Here is a 15337-nt window from a genome sequence, read left to right on the forward strand (position 1 = left end):
CCTGCCTTAGATTGATTATTTTAAAGAATCCCAGACATGGTATCATTTTATCATTTTAGTATGGATCTCTAATAAATAAAAGACTCTTTTTTTAAAAACAGAACTACAGTTCCATGATTACATTTTAAAATATTATCAATAATTCCTAGTATCACCAAACAGCTGGTTCAATTTGTCTCATAAGTTTTTTTCTCCAGTTTATTTGTTCAGATCAGTTTATAAACATGAACCATATATTTAATGCACATATTCTTATTTCTTCTCTTTTTTCCCTACAACATACTCTTCTTTCTACCTCATTCAGCATTGGTAACATCACCACCACATGAAAAATATTAAAACAGAGACATCTAAGGAAGGCCGAAAGGAGAACTTAAGATATTTAAAAATTAGAATTTTTAAAACGCCCTTAATTTTCTTGTATTTTCTTGTCTTCCCAGTGAAAGGCGAGAGACCCTGTATTCTTACTACTGCCTCAGATTCTTCTGGTTCAGACAAACCTAAGCATTCTGGGACTCCCACGGGTACACTGGAAAGTAATAAGCAAGGGACGAGGGACTCTTGCTTGCCAGCAGAGCATTCTGCCTACAAGGCTGCAGAGGCAGAATCACATGCAATTTCAATTCCACAGTGGAGTGAGGTGCGATTTCTTCCCTGTGCAAGAGCTCAAGATCAGAGACCAATTACCTTAAAAAGTGATGTCATAGAGCCATTCATATTGAAAGCACCAAATGAATACACTGTAATAAACTGGAACAGTATCTGCATCTTATCTTATCAAAAGATTGACAAGACAATGGCTTAATTCAAAGAAATGAAACCCCTCCGATAAAATTACACTCTGCCCCTAAAAAGCAGTTAAGTGAAAAATATGCTTCTGAGCAAGAAGTAGTCCTTTTACCCTTCCAGACCCTTATATTTCTGGGATGCACAAAGGGAAGAGGGCCAGACTCCATAGACTTCCCAAAGCTGCTGGGTTTCCCCAAGCTGGCAGGCAGACTTGGACTAGGTTTTTTTTTCTAGTTTAGATATGGCTCACCCATAACACCTTGTGATTTATGAGATTCTAACAGACGGAGCATTCCAATCAATCTTATTTCTTTAAAAACATGAAAGAACTTTCCTTTGAACGGTGATCTGCCAGGCCTAGATCTATTTTTAATATTTATTTTTGAGAGAGAGAGAGACACAGCGTGAGCAGAGAAGGGGCAGAGAGAGAGAGAGAGAGACACAGAGCCCAAAGTAGCTCCAGGCTCCGAGCTGTCAGCACAGAGCCTGACGTGGGGCTCAAACTCACAAACCGCAAGATCATGACCTGAACCAAGGTTGGACTCTAAACCCACTGAACCACCCAGGCACCACAGGCCTGGATCTATTTTACTTTCTTGTTTTTTTATTTTTCCAGTCTACTAATTCACTCTCACCCAACTCACTGTTAACCAGACAGACAGGGGAGAAGGAATCCCCTCGCCAAGCTGCCTGCCCGTCCTAACCAGGGCAAAGCGAGTCCATGCTGAGGTGTAAAGGTCCAGCCCCCCATCTTCCATCTCTGTGCTGGATGCCCAGCTGGCAGGAGTTGGGATGCTGGCCCAGAGGCGGCCAGAGAGGGGGACGAAGAACACAATGGGGCAGCCACCTCCTGAAATCAGCCCAGGCTTCTCCCACTCACTACAAAAGCAAGCTGCGAGATTCTTTCTGGAAATAATGCCTTCTCAAGCATTTTCTTCTATTTTTTTAGCCATTTGGGAGGATTGAAGGCAAAGATCCATTCAAACTAGTTATCATTTCCCTGAAGTCAGGGACCATCGCTTAGTCTACAATGGTCCCTAATACCCAGGACTGGACTGGCCATGGAGGACACAATAAGCATTCATTTAATCAAAGAATAACAGTCATTTAAAGAGTCAGACTATCCTGGATATCCTTTTTCTATATTCTACTCCCCCCAACTGTGTCCTCCCCTAACATCTGCTTACCTCAGTAAAAACCTGAGAAATGAGACTGCAATGATGATTGCCACACCAATAAGGAAAGCGACACACACAGCTAGAAAAATCAAAGAAAACACGGTATCACCAAAATGTCATCATAAGCATCGAAGCTGTCACGTCACTACATTTCATCTGTAAGTCAAAAAAAGCAAACAAAAATGGAAACAAGTGAGGGAAAAGCCTATATTCTCATGCTAACTTTCCTATATTCCTATAAACAATTGAGAACACTCGTCATTAGGGGAATGCTAATTTTCATTATGAAAAATATAAAACATCTACAAAAGAACAGAGATTTGTATAATACGCCCACATATACGCATCCCTAGATGCATAGTATTATCTAGTATTATCAACATACTGTCACTCTTGCTTCATCTACTGCTACTCTCCCTCTGCTTTTTATTTATTTATTTATTTTGAGAGAGACAGCATGAGTGGGGGAGGGGCAAAGAGGTGGGGAGAGAGAATCCCAAGCAGGCTCCGCACTGTCAGCTCAGAGCCCGATGTGGGGCTTGATCCCACGAACCGTGAGATCATGACCTGAGCCAAAATCAAGAGCCAGACACTTAACCAACTGAGCCACCCAGAAGCACCCCTTGCCTGTAGTATTTTTAAGCAAATCCCAGATATCATGTCATCTCCTCCATCCATCTTCCATATGTATCTCTAAAGCACAGACCTCATAAAAGACATGTCAGCATCATGCAACTCCTGACATGGGCGCACTGAGAAGGCTTCTGTAGTAATCTACCAAAAATGCACACCCTCTATCTAGTTAAGAGAAAACATGTTGCACTTTGCAAGCAAGTGCAAATAACAAAATAACTGACCAGTCCTCTTCAAAAGTGTCAAGATCATGAAAGAAAAAAAAGGCTGCAGAGACCCAACAACTAAATGGGCTGTGGGATCCTGCACTGCATCCTGGACCAAAAGGGGGGAGCCTTAGAAGGGACAACTGGAGAAATCTGAAAAGCCTATACATCAGTTAATAGCACTATACCGATGTTAACATCCTTGTTTCGATCGTATATATGGGATAACTGTACTATGATTACATAGTTTAGGGGAAGCTAGGAGAAAAGTAAATGGGAACTCCTTTTTGCAATGTTTCTAAAATTATTTCAAAATTAAAAGTTTCTTAAAAATGGACCCTTTGTTATATAATCACAACGTCATTAACAATTCTCTGGCTAACACTGCAACCATATTCCAATTTCTCTAGTTATCTCAAAAAGGTTTTTTGTAGTTACTGTGTTCAGATCAGGACCCAAACATGGTTACCATTTTGTATTTGCTTGTTATGGCTCTTCAGTCACATCTAATCATAAGTAGCCATTGACCTGTTTGAAATAAGTCGTCTATTAGTATGTCTCCTGTTCTAGATCTGTCAGTATATTTCCTCATGGTGTCACTGGACTTGTTCTTCTATCCTCCAAAGGTTCTATAAAGGGGAAATTAGCTGTAAAGTCTTGACTAAAAAAAAAGTTCAACTTTTTTTGGCAAGATTGCTTCACAGATGGATCTGTGTCTTTCCCACTGCACCATATCAGGAGCACCTGCTGCAACTGCCCATGTGCCCAATGCACGTGTAAGCTGGGGGAAGCCTCAAGTTCCCTTTTCATGTGATGGTTTCATCCACTCATGACTTTTGTGTGCATCAATTCCTTCATTAAGGATTACCATATATTCTGCCATTCTGTCACATGTATTAGCTGGAATTATTCCCTAAAGAATTTACCCCCATCATCTCAGACTACATAGTTATCCTAAAATATAATTAAAACAGGAAAGGCATGGGATGCCTTGGTGGCTCAGTCGGTTGAGCATCTGACTTGATTTTGGCTTGGGTCATGATCCCAGGGTCGTGGGATTGAGCCATGCATCAGGCTCTGTGCTGAGCAAGAAGCTTGCTTATAATTCTGCCCCCATTCCCCTGCTCTAAAATAAAAATAAAACAAAAACAAAACAAAACAAACAAACAAAAACGGGAAAGGCAGGATAAATGCTTAGATCCTTCCTTTCAATTGATAATTTTAAGTTACTCCAGTTAACATCAGGTGGTCCTTGTTATCTCCCAAGGCAACCAAAGTATTGTTTTTGTGTAGGGGAGGGGCTTTGTTTTTTGGTTGTTGTTGTTTTTAACTTTACTTATTTATTTTGAGAGAGAGAGAGTGCGTAGGGGAGGGGGGGTGGGGGGAGAGAGAGAGAGAGAGAGAGAGAGAATCCCAAGCAGGTTCCATGCTGTCAGCACATAGCCACCCAACTTGGGGCTTAATCTCATGAACGATTAGATCATGACCTGAGCTGAAACCAAGAGTAGGATATGTAATCGACTGAGCCACCCAGGCGCCCTCAGCTTTGTTCTTTTTCTTTCATAACAAACTTTGGTTTTTGTACATACAATGTGTTTCCATCAATGACATTCCTTATTCTTTTTAATGCTTCTACTGTCCCATGTTGGTCCTTTCATTCTTTTTGGGGGGCTCTTACATTCTTTTGACCTGACCCTATGGTCTTCAAAAGCTTCACTGTAGACAAGTACTTATTAATGCTCCTGGGGGTTATTATATTATCTAATGGGGGCTCAGACTGACAGATTTTCTTCAGTGGAGTTATTACAGAATGAACAGTCCCTCCTTAATCTAAGGGACTTCTGGATGGTCCATGTAAGACACATACAGAGAATACTGTGCCCTATATCCTAAAACAAGGAAGATACTTGACATTTTCCCTATTTCCAGTTTGTTCCCATTGCATTAACTTTTTTTTGGTTATTTATGCTTCAAAATTAAACTAAATAACACCTATGAGAATATGTTGGTCATATAATTTTCTTAAATATCACATAATTTTCTTAGCATACACTAACGATACAATAAATACATCATAAGTATACAATAAATATAATGTACTTATAATACAACTGTACAATAAATATAAATAAATACAATAAATACATTATAAATAACTAAATAAGGCAGATAACCTATAATTCAGGTTTTAAAGTATACAAAGTGTCACAAGCAGTACTCAAAAACTAAAATCTTTGAAATACAAATTTAAAAAAATTAACAAACAGCATATACGTACGAAGGTTACTGTCAATTGGATTCTTATTGACAACTACGTCACAAGCAATTTCATTGACTCCATTATGGACGTGCTTTACCAAGAGTGAATAGTTTCCAAATTCTCCAAATTTATATTCCAGCCTACAAAAATTTGGTAAATTTAAGAAAAATGGTTAGATTAGGAAATAAGGAGTGGATTATGGTAATGTCATCAAGGCAGAGTGACAGACCAGGAAAGATATTTAAAAATACTGTATTTTGAAGGAAGGAAAAGCTGAAAAGCAAATAGGGATGAAAAAATAGAAAATGCAGGTGTCAGCAGATCACATTAAAGCAGATACGAACCTACAAACTTCCTTCTCTTCCACAGTGTCATTAAGTTGCAGGATAGATCCATGCTGGGTGCTCACAGCAACCGCCGCAATGCTAGGCTTCCCAGGTTTTCCACTCCAGGAAACATTTACTAGAACCTGAAATGAGCACTGTAAAACAGAAACACAAGCCACTGTGAGAGGTGTTTGAAAGTCAGGTGGCTGTTGGAGCACATGAACACCCACCCATCTGAAATCCTGAGGTGACTTTTCCTTCATACTTGTAATTTTTTTTATGTTTATTTATTTTTGAGAGACACAGAGACAGCACAAGAGGGGGAGGGGCAGAGAGACAGGGAGACAGATAATCCCAACCAGGTTCCATGCTGTCAGCCCGATGTGGGGCACAAAACCACAAAACCACGAGGTCATGACCTGAGTCGAAACCAAGAGTTGGATGCTTTAAGTGACTAAGCCACCCAGGCACCCATTTTCCTTCATACTTACAAAAAAACTTTTAAATTCCAATAATTTAGATAAAATTTGCTATATAACTATGTGTTGCCATACAATCTTTACTCATGGGTAAATTTTTCACACAATTAATAAATAGAGCATATATTGCCTTGCATTCCATTGTGTTACATATTGTTTAATGAGTAAATTTCCATCATTCTACCTAATTTGCATATTTAAAATTTTTAATGATTGCTTTATAGTCCATTACATACTAAAAATGCATTTAGGCTGCTTTCAAAACTTTTTTAATCTTCTTATGTGTAATTTATATAAATTATGTTCTGAAAGATAAATATAGGGGCATCTGGGTAACTCATTGAGTTAAGCAACCAACTCCTGATTTCGGCTCAGGTCATGATCTCACAGGCTTCATGAGATCAAGCCCCATGTTGGGTTCTGAGCTTACAACATGGAGCTGCTTGGGATTCTCTCTCTGCCCATACCTTCCCCGCTCATGCTCTTTCTCTCCCAAAATAAATACATAAATATTTAAAAAAAAAAGATAAACATACAGTATATGTAATTACATTTTTAATTTATGTTATACATAATTTATATAACATATCGCTTCCAAAGATCTGTACATGATGTGCTTTTTTTTTAATTTTTAACATTTATTTATTATTGAGAGACAGAGAGAGGCAGAGCATGAGCAGGGGAGGGGCAGAGAGAGGAGGAAACACAGAATCTGAAGCAGGCTCCAGGCTCTGAGCTGTCAGCACAGAGCCCGACATGGGGCTCAAACTCATGAATGGTGAGATCATGACCTCAGCTGAAGTCGGATGCTCAACTGACTAAGCCACCCAGGCGTCCCTGTGCTTTTTTTTTTTTTAATTAATTTATTTTGAGAGAGAGAGAGCGTGTGCATGCACATGCACATGCAGGTGAGGGGCAGAGAGAATCCCAAACAAGCTCTGCACTGTCAGCGTGAAGCCTGACTCAGGGCTCCATCTTATGAACCATGAGATCATGACCTGGGTGGACATCAAGAGTTGGACACTTAACCAACTGAGTCACCCAGGCATTCCCACACATGATATTCTTATTCCTTTAAATTCTTTCCCTAAAATAAATTTCCAAAAATTACATTATTGGATAAAAAATAATCATTTTAATGGTTCTTTTCATATGTGCCCAAACAGTAGTCAAATAAGAAAAATTACAATATATTAGTTCCTCATTAGCCTTACCAAGATTTAAAAATCTTTCTTTTTGTTCATGTACCAAATATTTATGACATCACAGCATTAAGATTACATTTAAGTTATTAAATAATTCAATATTCTTTTATGTTTTTTTACCATTTTATTTATTTTTTTAATTTACGACCAAGTTAGTCAGCATATAGTGCAACAATGATTTCAGGAGTTTATTTCTTAATGCCCCTTACCCATTTAGCCCATCCCCCCTCACACACCCCCTCCAGTAACCCTCTGTTTGTTCCCATATTTAAGAGTCTCTTATGTTTTGTCCCCCTTCCTGTTTTATATTATTTTTGCTTCTCTTCCCTTATGTTCATCTGTTTTGTCTCTTAAAGTCCTCATATGAGTGAAGTCATATGATATTTGTCTTTCTCTGACTAATTTTGCTTAGCATAATAACCACTAGTTCCATCCAGGTAGTTGCAAATGGCAAGATTTCATTCTTTTTGATTGCTGAGTAATACTCCATTGTATACATATGGCCACTTCTTCTTTATCCATTAATCCATCGATGGGAATTTGGGCTCTTTCCATACTTTGGCTATTGTTGATAGTGCTGCTATAAACATTGGGTTGCATGTGCCCCTTTGAAACAGCATACCTGTATCCCTTGGATAAATACCTAGTAGTGCAATTGCTGGGTCGTAGGGTAGTTCTATTTTTAATTTTTTGAGGAACCTCCATACTGTTTTCCAGAGTGGCTGCACAAGTTTGCATTCCCACCAGCAGTACAAAAGAGATCCTCTTTCTCTGCATCCTTCCCAACATCTATCATTGCCTAAGTTGATAATGTCAACCCTTTTGACAGGAGTGAGGTGGTATCTCATTGTGGGTTTGATTTGTATTTCCCTGATGAGTGATGTTGAGCGTTTTCTCATGTGTCAGTTGGCCATCTGGATGTCTTCTTTGGAGAAGTGTCTATTCATGTCTTTTGCCCATTTCTTCACTGGATTCTGTTTTTTGGGTGGGGAGTTTGATAAGTTCTTTATAAATTTTGTATACTAACCCTTTATCTGATATGTCATTTGCAAATAGCTTCTCCCATTCTGTCAGTTGCCTTTTAGTTTTGCTGATTATTTCCTTCAGTGTGCAGAAGCTTTTTATTTTGATGAGGTCCCAATAGTTCATTTTTGCTTTTGTTTCCCTTGCCTCCAGAGAGAGACGTGTTGAGTAAGAAGTTGCTGCAGCTGAGGTCAAATAGGTTTTTGCCTGCTTTCTCCTTGAGGATTTTGATGGCTTCCTGTCTTACATTGAGGTCTTTCATCCATTTTGAGTTTATTTTTGTGTATGGTGTAAGAAAGTGGTCCAGGTTCATTCTTCTGCATGTTGCTGTCCAGTTTTCCCAGCACCACTTGCTGAAGAGACTGTCTTTATTCCATTGGATATTCTTTCCTGCTTTGTCAAAGATTAGTTGGCCATTCGTTTGTGGGTCCATTTCTGAGTGTTCTATTCTGTTCCATTGACCTGAGTGTCTGTTTTTGTGCCAGTACCATACTGTCTTGATGATTACAGCTTTGTAACAAACACAGCTTGAAGTCCGGGATTGTGATGCCTCCTGATTTGGTTTTCTTTTTCAAGACTGCTTTGGCTATTCGGGGTCTTTTCTGGTTTCATACAAATTTTGGGATTGTTTGTTCTAGCTCTGTGAAGAATGCTGGTGTTATTTTGATAGCTATTGCATTGAATATGTAGAGTGCTTTGGGTAGTATTGACATTTGAACAATATTTGTTCTTCCTATCCAGGAGCATGCAATCTTTTTCCATTTTTTTGTGTCTTCAATTTCTTTCATAAGCTTTCTATAGTTTTCAGTGTATAGATTTTTCACCTCTTTGGTTAGATTTATTCCTAGGTATTTTATGGTTTTTGGTGCTACTGTAAATGGGATCGATTCCTTGATTTCTCTTTCTGTTGCTTCACTGTTGATGTATAAGAATGCAACTGATTTCTGTGCATTGATTTTATATCCTGCAACTTTGCTGAATTCATGGATCAGTTCTAGCAGTTTTTTGGCAGAATCTTTTGGGTTTTCCATATAAAGTATCATGTCATCTGCGAAGACTGAAAGTTTGACCTCCTCCTGGCTGATCTGGATGCCTTTTATTTCTTTGTGTTGTCTGATTGCTGAGGCTAAGACTTCCAATCCTATGTTGAATAACAGTGGCGAAAGTGGACATCCCTGCCTTGTTCCAGACCTTAGAGGGAAAGCTCTCATTTTTTCCCCATTGAGGATGATATTAGCATTGGATCTTTCATATATGGCTTTTATGATCTCGAGGTATGATCCTTCTATTCCTACTTTCTTGAGGGTTTTTATCAAGAAAGGATGCTGTATTTTGTCAAATGCTTTTTCTGCATCTATTGAGAGGATCGTGTGGCTCTTGTCCTTTCTTTTATTGATGTGAAAATCAATCAATGTGATTCACATTGATTGTTTTGCAGATATTGAACCAGCCCTGCGTTCCAGGTATAAATCCCACTTGGTCATGGGGAATCATTTTTTTAATGTATTGTTGGGTCTGGTTGGCTAATATCTTGTTGAGGATTTTTGCATCCATGTTCATCAGGGAAACTGGTCTACAGTTCTCCTTTTTAGTGGGGTCTTTGATTTTGGAATCAAGGTAATGCTGGCTTCATAGAAAGAGTTTGGAAGTTTTCCTTCCACTTCTATTTTTTTGGAAAAGCTCCAAGAGAATAGGTGTTAACTCTTCCTTAAATGTTTGGTAGAATTCCCCTGGAAAACCATCTGGCCCTGGACTCTTGTTTTTTTGGGAGATTTTTTATTCCTAATTCAATTTCTTTACTGGCTATGGGTCTGTTCAAATTTTCTATTTCTTCCTGTTTCAGTTTTGGTAGTTTATATGTTTCTAGGAATTTGTCCATTTCTTCCAGATTGCCCATTTTATTGGTGTGTAATTGTTCATAATATTCTCTCATTATTGTTTGTATTTCTGCTGTGTTGGTTGTGATCTCTCCTCTTTCATTCTTGATTTTATGTATTTGGGTCCTTTTCTTTTTCTTTTTGATAAAACTGGCTAGTGGTTTATCAATTTTGTTAATTCTTGCAAAGAACCAGCTTCTGGTTTTATTGATCTATTCTACTGTTTTTTTGTGTTGTTTTTTTTTTTTTTTTGGTTTCAATAGCATTGATTTCTGCTCTAATCTTTATTATTTCCTGTTTGCTGCTGGTTTGGGGTTTTATTTGCTGTTCTTTTTCCAGCTCTTTAAAGTGTAAGGTTAGGTTGATGTATCTGAGACCTATCTTCCTTCTTTAGGAAGGCCTGGATTGCTATATACTTTCCTCTTATGACCGCCTTTGCTGCATCCCAGAGGTTTTAGGCTGTGGTGTTATCATTTCCATTGGCTTCCAAGTACTTTTTAATTTCCTCTTTAACATCTTGGTTAGCCCATCCATTCTTTAGTAAGACTTTCTTTAGTCTCCAAGTATGTGTTACCTTTCCAAATTTTTTCTTGTGGTTGATTTCAAGTTTCATAACGTTGTGGTCTGAAAATATGCACAGTATGATCTCGATTTTTTGTACTTGTTGAGGGATGATTTACGTCCCAGTAATTACCTATTCTGGAAAACATTCCATGTGCACTGGAGAAGAATGTGTATTCCGCTGCTTTAGGATGAAATGTTCTGAATATATCTGTTAAGTCCATGTGGTCCAGTGTGTCATTCAAAGACATTGTTTCCTTGTCATTCAAAGACATTGTTTCCTTGTTGATTTTCTGTTTAGATGATCTGTCCATTGCTGTGAGTAGGGTGTTGAAGTCCCCTACTATTATGGTATTATTATCAATGAGTTTCTTTATGTCTATGATTAATTGATTTATATATTTGGGTGATTCCACATTTGGCACATAAATGTTTACAATTGTTAAGTCTTCCTGATGGATAGACCCCTTAATTATGATATAATGTCCTTCTTCTTCTCTTGTTACAGTCTTTATTTTGAAGTCTAGATTGTCTGATGTAAGTATGGCTACTCCTGCTTTCTTTTGTTGACCATTAACCTGATAGATGGTTCTCCATCCCTTTACTTTCAATCTGAAGGTGTCTTTAGGTCTAAAGTGGGTCTCTTGTAAACAGCATATAGATGGATCTTGTTTTCTTATCCATTCTATTACCCTATGTCTTTTGATTGGAGCATTTGGTCCACTGACATTTAAAGTGACTACTGAAAGATATGAATTTATTGCCATTATGTTTCTTGTAGAGTTGGGAGTTTCTGGTGGTGTTCTCTGGTCCTTTCTAGTCTTTGTTGATTTTGGTCTTTTTTTTTTGTCTTTTCTCCCCTCAGAGAGTCCCCCTTAAAATTTCTTGCAGGGCTGGTTTAGTGGTGACAAACTCCTTTAATTCGTGTTTGTCTGGGAAACTTTTAATCTCTCCTTCTATTTTTAATGACAGCCTTGCTGGATAAAGAATTCTTGTTTGCATATTTTTCTAATTCAGCACATTGAATATATCCTGCCACTCCTTTCTGGCCTGCCAATTTTCTGTAGATAGATCTGCTGCAAACCCGGTCTGCTGCAAATAGGTCTGCTTCTGTGTTTCCTTGTAGGTTAAGGACTTTTTTTTCCCTTGCTGCTTTCATGATTCTCTACTTGCCTAAGTATTTTGTGAATTTGACTATGATATGCCTTGTCGGTGGTTGATTTTTGTTAAATCTAATGGGAGTCCTCTGTGCTTCCTGGATTTTGATGCCTGTATCTTTCCCCAAGTCAGGAATGTTTTCTGCTATGATTTGCTCACATAACTTTTCTACCCCATTTTCTCTCTCTTCATCTTCTGGGACCCCTATGATTCTGATGTTGTTCCTTTTTTTTTTTTTTTTAATGTTTATTTATTTTTTGAGAGAGAGAGACACAGAGTGTGAGCAGGGGAGGGGCAGAGAGAGAGAGAGGGAGACACAGAATCCGAAGCAGGCTCTAGGCTCTGAGCTGTCACCACAGAGCCCAATTCAGGGCTTGAACTCACAAGCCATGAGATTATGACCTGAGCTGAAGTCAGTTGCTGAACGAACTGAGCCACCCAGACGCCCCTGTATATTCTTCTTTTTTAATATTTTAAAGATACAAACATTATTATATTTAGCATACTTAGAACATATCTACCTAAGGGAAAAAAAGAAAACTAAATGGCCTTGCTTATACTAATTTACATCTGAAAATAATTAACAGTCAAAAGTAACAGATCACCACTTTGGATTCCTTCACTGCAATGAAAGCCCAGGATTTCTGTCTCCCACTCACTGCTTCTCCCTTCTCACCACCTCCAGATCTGCTGAGGAATACTGTTTATGATGCTAAAAAACAATTTTTGTTTTCTTTTTTTGTCATTTACACCTTACTTTAAGTCAGCTATAATAATTACTCATATTTAACATTACAATACTAACCTTCTTCCCATTTTTGTTCTCTTTTAAAGCACACACACACACACAAATCACTTGCTGACACATGGGATCTTTAGCTGTCTTGAAGCTATGAAATCTAGTCGACACGTTTTTTTTAATGTTTATGTGTTTTTTAATGTGTATGTCTCTTAAGTGTTTCTACTTTAAGGAAAGGAAATTCTCATTTAGCCAGATAACTTATCTTGAGGACATATCTTCAACTGGTAAGCCCACCATTCCCAGGTATTTATTATCTGGCTTATGGTACAAATTATTAAAATTTGCATTCCTTTGAATATGTATTTCTATATTTGCTTAAAGATTTAAAAATTATCATTAATGTTCCAAATTTAAAACAGGTTATGTCTCAATTCTATTTTCTGGTTAACCATTACAGGCGCATAAAGTGTCTTTCCAATTTCCAGACTATAAAGTCTTCTCTGGAATTATGGGACATTTTCTACAACTATGTTGTAGAAAACTCTACCACCCCTTTACACATTTTCCTAAAACAAAATTATCTCCACGCTCTTGTAAATAAATTAGCAGTTTTTTTCCCCGAGCTGGTCTCAGGTAGCTAATTCTATTTTTTGATTCTTTACTGTCACCAGCATCACTGTTTTGTATCAATTATTCTACTGTTTTTATTCTAAAGATGCTTTAGTTGTCCTATGGCTAATACCCTGGCAATTCACTCTTTTTTCCCCCTCACATTGTTTTTCTGTAAATTTTAGGCCTTTATTGTCTGTTTAGAAGACATTTTGCTCATTCTCTGAATTATCTATGATTCTTGTGGCTTTGAAATTCAGCTATTATTGATATTTTTTTCAAGTTTCTTTTAGGTCCTTCACATAGACTGATAAAGCTTTCCTTTGTCTTTGCTATATATTTTTTTAATACTATACATTTTCTTTGCTTCATATGACTTTGTAGAGCTCTCAGTGAGTTTAATCAGAGGGGGGACCATCCATCACCTCTTCAGCTGGTATGCACACTGGGGATTTGTTTGTTTGTTTGTTTGTTTTTTAAAAGCTATTTATGGCAAACAGGTCCCTAAACAGTCTCTGACTTACTGTAGTTTGATTTATGGTTATTCAACTTTATCATAGTATGAAAGCAATATGCATTCAGTAGAAACTGTACTTGGAATTTTGAATTTTCATCTTTTCCTGGGCTAGCACTATGCAGTAGGACCCTCTGTCATGATGAAAGTCAGCAGCAGCAAAACAAAGTCTAGTCAGCCATGCAACCCTGGGGGTCAGTGACTGAGAAGCTGTGGGCTAGTGTAAGTGCTCTGAGCATGTGTAAGGAAGGCTGGACTACACTATGATGTTCAGTAAGTTACGTGTATTCAATGCATTTTTGCCTTAAAGTATTTTCAATTTACAGGGGGATGCAATCCATGGGAGGAAAATCTATACATTAAAATTCCTCCTCTGAAGGTAGTACACTGAAGTGCTCAATTTGGAAATGAAGATGATTTTATTTTACCTGTAAGAACAGTCTTGTACTTAAAAAGCAGCAAGGTCTAGTAATTGTACCTTGAGATAAAATAAATCCTTTATCAACAATTGAAAAAAAAAAAAAAGGAGAGATTGACAAACCAAGAAACAGACTCTTAACCATAGAGAACAAACTGATGGTTATCAGAGGGGAGGTGGGTGGGAGATGGGTGAAACAGGTGAAGGGATAAGAGTACACTGATCTTGGGGCGCCTGGGTGGGTCAGTCAGTTGAGTGTCCAACTTCAGCTCAGGTCACGATCTCTCGGTTCACGGGTTCGAGCCCCATGTCAGGCTTTCAACTGACAGCACAGAGCCTGCTTCAGATTCTCTGTCTCCTTCTCTGTCTGCCCTTCCCCTGCTAGTCTCTCAAAACTTCTCTCTTCTCTCTTCTCTCTCTCTCAAAAATAAATAAACATTAAAAAAGTTTCTTTAAAAAGAATACACAGATCTTGATAAGCACTAAGCAATGTACAGAACTGTTGAATCACTATATTGTACACTTGAAACTAATATAATACTGTATGTTAACTGTACTGGAATTAAAATAAAGAACTTAATAAAAATGAATCCTTTATCATCAGGAGGGCAGATCCCTGGAATAACTGCCATGCCTCAACCTGAGCTTCCCCATTGTCCTCACGACCTTTGCCCCTGGAGAATACCCAGGTGTCCCACTCCTTTCTTCTCTGGTCCAACAAGAGGGTTATGCGTTAGAGGAGTAAAATAAAATATGGTCTATCCCTTTTTCTCATCACTGAGAACTGAGTTTTCAAAAGATGGGTGGGGGGAAAGTTAAGAGACTGGCATTGTTCACTGCTAGGCATTCTCCCTGATTATACATCTTCCGGTATACAGTCTGTTTGTTTCCCTACCTATAGAACTGAAGTTAACAAGAAAACAACTGTGAGAGCACTGAGGATCATATCAAACAGCCCAAAGCAAACAAAACTGTGAACATGAACATAATACCTACATGATAACAGCGTTCAGAATTCCAGTAGACAGTCAGGTTTGTTCCATGTAGTTCGTTATGGATGAGCAGCAACGCTTGGTCCATCTTCAGCTCTACATGCCTTTTTTTATCTAAGTCTGCTAAGAATTAGAAAAAAAAGTTTTAAAAAGCAGAAAAAAAAAGCATCTGAAAGACTACATAAAAGACAAAGGGCACCTGTGTAAACTTCACAGGAGTGCTTCTCGAATGCCTGCCCTCTAAGGTTCTAGGGTGTCTCATTCCTTACTCTGTGAACACATAACTGTGCTTGCACGCACATGCGTGCCTGAACACGTGCGCACGTGCGTGCACACACACACACACACACACACACACACACACACA

General features: G+C 38.2%; 1 protein-coding gene across 3 annotated transcripts in view; it reads right to left on the bottom strand.

The window, feature by feature from the left end:
* HGSNAT (heparan-alpha-glucosaminide N-acetyltransferase) overlaps positions 1 to 15337 on the bottom strand; it is a 52940-nt gene that overhangs the window by 17891 nt on the left and 19712 nt on the right. The window contains exons 2-5 of one of the 3 annotated variants that reach the window (XM_053901007.1): positions 14975 to 15090; positions 5411 to 5547; positions 5085 to 5206; positions 1977 to 2046 (exon numbers count right to left, since the gene is read on the bottom strand). In XM_053901007.1, coding sequence (XP_053756982.1) covers positions 1977 to 2046; positions 5085 to 5206; positions 5411 to 5547; positions 14975 to 15090 — 445 coding nt within the window. Of the gene's footprint in view, positions 1 to 1976; positions 2047 to 5084; positions 5207 to 5410; positions 5548 to 14974; positions 15094 to 15337 lie in introns of all 3 variants that reach the window. The other 2 variants (XM_053901006.1, XM_053901008.1) reach the window with 2 other exon arrangements.

Source organism: Panthera pardus, unplaced genomic scaffold (genome assembly GCF_024362965.1).
Source record: "Panthera pardus isolate Hobbes unplaced genomic scaffold, ASM2436296v1 HiC_scaffold_13, whole genome shotgun sequence".
In the NCBI taxonomy this organism is placed as follows: Eukaryota; Metazoa; Chordata; class Mammalia; order Carnivora; family Felidae; genus Panthera; species Panthera pardus.